This window comes from Scomber japonicus, chromosome 4 (assembly GCF_027409825.1).
Source record: "Scomber japonicus isolate fScoJap1 chromosome 4, fScoJap1.pri, whole genome shotgun sequence".
NCBI classification, from domain to species: domain Eukaryota; kingdom Metazoa; phylum Chordata; class Actinopteri; order Scombriformes; family Scombridae; genus Scomber; species Scomber japonicus.
This window is the reverse complement of record NC_070581.1, coordinates 10,582,965-10,588,964: the sequence shown is the minus strand read 5'-3', so window position 1 is coordinate 10,588,964 and position 6,000 is coordinate 10,582,965. Positions and strand designations below refer to the sequence as shown.

General features: G+C 38.6%; 1 protein-coding gene across 1 annotated transcript in view; it reads left to right on the top strand.

Annotated features, from left to right (window-relative positions):
- Nucleotides 1-2,361: 2,361 nt before the first annotated feature.
- The window catches only part of cfap74 (cilia and flagella associated protein 74), a 45,756-nt gene continuing 42,117 nt past the window's right edge, over nt 2,362-6,000 (top strand). Inside the window, exons 1-7 of the mRNA XM_053317366.1 lie at nt 2,362-2,458; nt 2,553-2,640; nt 2,980-3,141; nt 4,029-4,127; nt 4,239-4,343; nt 4,944-5,117; nt 5,441-5,551. Of these exons, the coding sequence (XP_053173341.1) occupies nt 2,362-2,458; nt 2,553-2,640; nt 2,980-3,141; nt 4,029-4,127; nt 4,239-4,343; nt 4,944-5,117; nt 5,441-5,551 (836 nt within the window). The remainder of the gene's footprint in view (nt 2,459-2,552; nt 2,641-2,979; nt 3,142-4,028; nt 4,128-4,238; nt 4,344-4,943; nt 5,118-5,440; nt 5,552-6,000) is intronic.

Genomic DNA, 6,000 nt, shown 5'->3' with positions numbered 1-6,000 from the left:
CATTTCATGCTGTAAATATATTTCAGTAATATTAAGATCTCCGTGGGAATTATTGTATGAATTTTCAAGGGATTTATTCTAGAAGAATTATATGGATCCACAGGGTAATCTCAGTGAGGATTTTAATCTCCTCTCAGTCTGATTAAACAATCAAATATAGAATTAAGAACAAGACATGTATTTTTTATTCAGTCACAATGTGCAGGCTTTTATTATTTCCCTTTTTAAGTGTTAGGTGCTGTAGGGGGGAAGTAGTTCAGTGAACCTGCCCACCTGCCCACCGGACCTTCCACTTAGATATACTGCGAGTTCTTCTGGCATGAAGATACCAGGCTACAGTACACGCTGCAATGCACTGCATGTGATTGTATTCTCTGTGTGTCTCTAACACAAACAATTTCTTATTCCTTCTATTCCTCTCACCCTTGTGTATTCTCTTTCTCCATCTTGCTTCTTTTCCTGATGATTTATTCTTTATATCAGCTGCTGGATGTGTTTCCTTTGCTTCTCTCCATTTGCCTTTATATCTCCAGCAGCACACACGCACACACACACATGCACACACGCACAATCAAACTATTTATTTATTCAGTCTCCCATGGAGATACTACAGTAGACATTCCCGTATCACAAGATTTTAATGTTATAGAACTCATTCACTTCTTTCATCTCTCCTCCCCTAAATTAATCTTCGTCATTACAGTGAACTGAAAGAGAGCTTTATTATGCTAAATAAAAGAGAAGCTTTCCAGGCAAAACCCCACTGTGCAATACTGATCAACTAGAAATTAATGTCTTTTTCCAGAGTAAATCAGATACAGTATCAGGCATGCATGACAAAAGATTTTGCATAACTCACAGATTTAACATTGTTTCTGAACCAATTGAGACATTTTCTGCTGAGTGTGGTTTGACAGATAGCAGATCAAAGAAATAAATCAGTGTTGGGGGAGGAAATTATAGCAAAGTTGAAAGGTAACAATAGCTGGAAAAGTCACAAAATCTGTTTAACTTAAGAAAAGGCAAACAAACACAAACAACTGTGAAATGCTTTTTTTTTCTTTAATCAGTGTAGCAATTAATTAAAATAATAGCTTTGCGTACACTTTATATGCTCTACATCATAGACTTCAGGTTTCCGTTGGGTGTTCTGAACTTGTCCTGTAAGCCCTAAGACAAAATAAATCAATTTCAAAATTCTTAATATAATATTTATACATCCAATGAATTGCTAAGATGTAATATAAATCATAGTTACTGCGGCTTTTGTGATGCTGAAACTGAAAATATAGGGTTAGGGTTATCTGTTTTTTCCATTGTATATACTCTGGGACATTCTGGGAGGATTTGACTGGTTGCCAACCAAACCAACTACTTCCTCTCACAAGAGTAAATATTGTGCTTGGTATTAACATGAAGGACATCAAGAAGGTCTTGATATTGAACAACCTGATACTCATCCATGCATCTAAATGGAGGAAAATGAAATCCCCTTTTTTCAGTTTTTAAAAGAGACATGTAGATCATCATCTCTGTGCCAGACTAATGAAAAAAAAAGCAAAGTCTCTCCTCAGACCTGAAGACCTGAAAATATCTGATGACCTCTACAGCAACTATAGAAAAGTGGATTTGTTATTTTTTAACTTTATTTTATTTTCTCTTTAATATTAGTTATTATTATTATAACTATTTTATATAAGTCAAGTTATCCCTCTTATCTTGTTTCTTATTTAATGTACCTTGTATGTTGAGTGTTCCCTGAACGTCTCAGTGACGTCAGGTTTCGCCCCTTGCGTCCCGTCTCCTTGGAAACAACTAACAAACATGGCGGACTAACTTTGGCTGTGAGAGGGAAAAAAGTACATTTGAGAAGATTTCTTGCCAAGAGAAGGAAAGCTGAGCGGAGTGAGGTGATTGCATAATGTGTGTTAAAAGAAGTCATCATTTTAAATGTGCATTAGCTTCCTGTAGCTTCCCTAGTTTAGCATCTCTGAGTGCTGTGGAGAAAACGAGACGCTGAACTCCATTATATGAATGTTGCCTTGCTCACTGCTAGAGTCACACGTCTCAGAAATATGACTAAACGTCTTCTACAATTCACTGACAACCACTCCTCAAATCAGCATACACATAATTTACCAAGTAATATTTTGAAAGTAAAATTTAACCTGTTAAATGAGACCGGCAGTTAGTTCCTCAATGTGTGACAAACATTAAACTGTTGTCAAAATATGAGTTATGTTAAGATTCAGTACTATTAGCGAATCACCACGTCTGCCGAACTGAAGGAGTGGCTTCAAACTTTTAAAGAAGAGGTCAGGCCTTCTTATATTTATCTGTGTTATTTATAAATAAGGTGAAATGGACCCAGAGGACAGGGGGAGTGCACCTGATATGACGTCACACAGGTGTGGACAGATTGATGATGTCCACTTCAGGACAGATGAGGATATGGAGGGTGAGTGAAACCTCCTGATGCTGCCTTTGTTTGCAAAGTTCTACTGACACTACCTTCTTCAGTTTATTTCACCATGTTGTCTATTTGACCTTAGTTTTAACAGACTGTAGATCCATCGATGCCTCTGAAGATGAAGATTCAGCTCTTCCTCCTGATTTCGAGTGGATAGATGAGTTGTATGAGTAAGTATTTCTTGCTTTTCTGTGACTAATATCCCCTTCGAAAACAAAATAAAAATGCCTTTGTATTAATCCTTAATTATGTTATTTCCCCCTCAGTATCTAAAACATTACATCAGTGTGACTAAATGTGTTTCTGAATATGATGTTTTAATAGGAAATAATAAAGCTCAGTTTTTTGTATATTTTCCAAAATGGATTCATTATATTTTCTACACCATAAACCTCAGTACAAACACTTCTGTGCTACTAATGGTATATTTTTATGTATGTACACACAGAGCATAATACATTAAACTTTACTGTCTGTTTAATGTAAATGTCTTTTGCATCTGGCCCAAGAGAGGATGATGATGATGATGGTGATGGTGACCTTGCGGTTGCGGACGAACATGCTATGAAGAGAAGCTATGCCGAGACAGCACGGATGTTCAAGCTGAGACGAAACCTGGACCAGCTGGACTCCTTTCATCAACAGAAGGAGCACGACGTGCTGAAAGCCAGGTCTGGACCCTGCAGCCAACAGACCCCAAGACCTACAGTAGCTCCTTAACCTAAATAGAGGTCCCTGTGCCCTTCTAGACTTCACTGAACCCTGAACACATGACACAATGGAAAAAATAGTATTTTCGCTTTTTTATAGTAACAGTTTTTTGCATTACTAAGAAATGCAATCAATCAGTTTCTGGAAATATTTTTTCATAACATTATTCCACTTTCACAGGTCCTTCCCCTCTTGCCCTCCTCCCGCAGGGCCAATCATTTCTGTACCAATTGATTCAGCAATTTGCAGGAAATCATTTCAACCGAAGAGAGAACATTTCCCATAATGTCCTCTCTCTCCACTTTTCTTCCCTCTTTTTATTTGTCTGCACTGCGAGCCATTAAGCACCCGATGAACTGTGATGCAGTCCCGAGCAAAAGTGTCTGTCATTTTCCTTTAGCACAAGACATCAAAGGTCAGCGTGGAGCTGTATTGCACTCATGTCAAATATAAGTTTAATGGAACCTAAGTCACACCAGTCTTTTAACCAATCTGCAGCTTTTGTCACATGCCATGTGTCATCATTTTCTTTTTTATGAAACTCTCTTATCCCAGTCACAGATTGTTGTGTTGCACGCCATTAGACTGCAAAAAGAACATTGGACAATTTAGAGTTGTTGAGGTGTGTGTGTGTCCACTCTCAGCACTTCAATATCTTCATTAGATTGCCTTGTTAGCCGACAGAAATTACCTTCCTTTTGTTGCAATGGCCACAAGGAAATCCATTAGCCTGATGTTCTGAGCACACTGCACTTTAACAGCCTCGAAAATGTTCCCTGTGATTGGCTTTGATCCTGGATGTTTCTCTGTGTCGACACTTGACTTGACACTTGTTTCTCATTTCCAGAGAAGAGCTTAAACTTGTTCGTCAGCACATTGAAAGTTTGTTGGAGATGAGAGATAACTTAGAGGAAGAGATAGAGCGACAGAAAGCAGCAGACAACAGGTGAGTTTAAAATGAACGCTGACTGCTCTGTGCTTTATACCTAAACATTAGATGTTTCTGCTGCTTTGCCCAACCTACATGTTTCCACCCATTGTGTATTTTATTTGCCAGTGTGGCAGTGATTCGTTTGCGAGCCCAGCATAAGAGGCTGTGTCAGGAGCTGCGGAGCGATGAGGAGATGGAGGCCCACATCAACACGGAACTGAAGCAACAAGAGTGAGTCTGGGAGACAGGGGAGTGGCACTTTGTGAAAATTCCTAGCCCCCTCATTTATTTCAATGGGACAGCAGAATTGACAGAGTGGAGGTGCAAACACAGAGGGCTCTGAACCTAGCTGAGCTTTTGCTGTAATGCAAAGTGTTATTTTTTTACCCAGTGCTGTTTTTAGTCTAAAAGGCTGCTAAAAAAACACCTTCTCCAGCTGTGTGGTAGTAATAAACACTGTTGTCTTCACTAGGAGACTTTTACTGCCAAGCAAGCAACTGCAGAAAATGTTGAGTTTGCATTAAAGGCATGCTAACATCTCTAAACAACTGTTAGTAACAACTGCTACTCTCTTTCAGTGATCGTTATCTTGTGTTTCTGTTTTTTCAATTCAGGTTTTAGTTGGTTGAAAAAATGCTCAGCCAACCAGGCCGGGATTTAGATATGAAAGAAAAACTCGTTACACTTTACACAAAAATCATTTCAGTGTGGTGGGGTGCAAGAAATCCTCCCTCATTATGCTTTGAGGAAAATGATGTCTCCTAATAGTCTGAATACTGTTTTATGTACACACACTCTCAGTCGTCTTATTTCATCTATCTCGCTCCTCAGACTGCAGCTGAGTGAAGTGGAAGTGGAGCTTGGCAGGTTCTCCTCACTCCGGCAGGAGGTGCACGAGGAGGAGCGGGTCTTCCAGATTCTTAAGGCCCAGAAGGCGACGACGAGGCTTCAGCAGGAGAGGAAAGCCAGCCAGAACCTGCAGCTCAAGCAGCAGCATCTCAGGAAGTAGGGATCTTATCCATTCACACTGAATTGTTTTGTGTGATCAGTAATGCTCTTTTAAGCATACAAAATTGAGAATTAATAATCTCAACACATAAACAAATTAAGAGAAGTTGTAACATCTTATTTAAGTGAAATTCTACTAAGTGAATTCTAAAGTGATGAAGCAACATAATGTCTTAATGTATCACTCCCCTATAAAAGTATTATTTGCAGTTTTTATTGTATTTATTCTTCTTATGAGAAGCCTGTAAAGGAAATCAGTAGCCATGTAAAGGGTTAGATATGTTGTGTGTGTATAAATGGATGTGATTGTGTTCTAATAGTAAACAGGCAGCCATGCTGAAGACAGAGGAAACTGAAAGTCAGAGGAAAACTGATGAGAGCCCAGCGCATCGCAAGATATCTGCCAAGTACTTGAAAAAGGCCATTAGAAGGTAATCATCTTCTAAGCCAATAAACAGGGCTGAGAGTGGTACAAAAATGTGGAGTATCTCACAGGACTCACTGGAGAGTTGACACATCCTACAGTATTGATCATTCACTCATACTGGCAAAATCATTTTTAAGCATGTTAGATATGAAACTTGAAAGAGCTCAAATTCAAATGTTCTGTTCTAGACAGTGAATAGCTGATCAAAACTGAGCAGTAAAGAAAGGATTGTTAGTTGTGATATTGCCTCAAAATCACTAGCTATATAGAGTTTTGGAAATGTAATATGGTTACCATGTGGTCCACTTCAAAACCTTTAAGGATAGCCTGCAGTATTCTATATTTTTCAAAATATCTCATGAATAAAACAAAATCATTCATAACTGATGCAACAAGTACTGTCTGTGTATCCCAAAGCCTGACATGGTTCATTCTTCTGTTCTATAAACATCC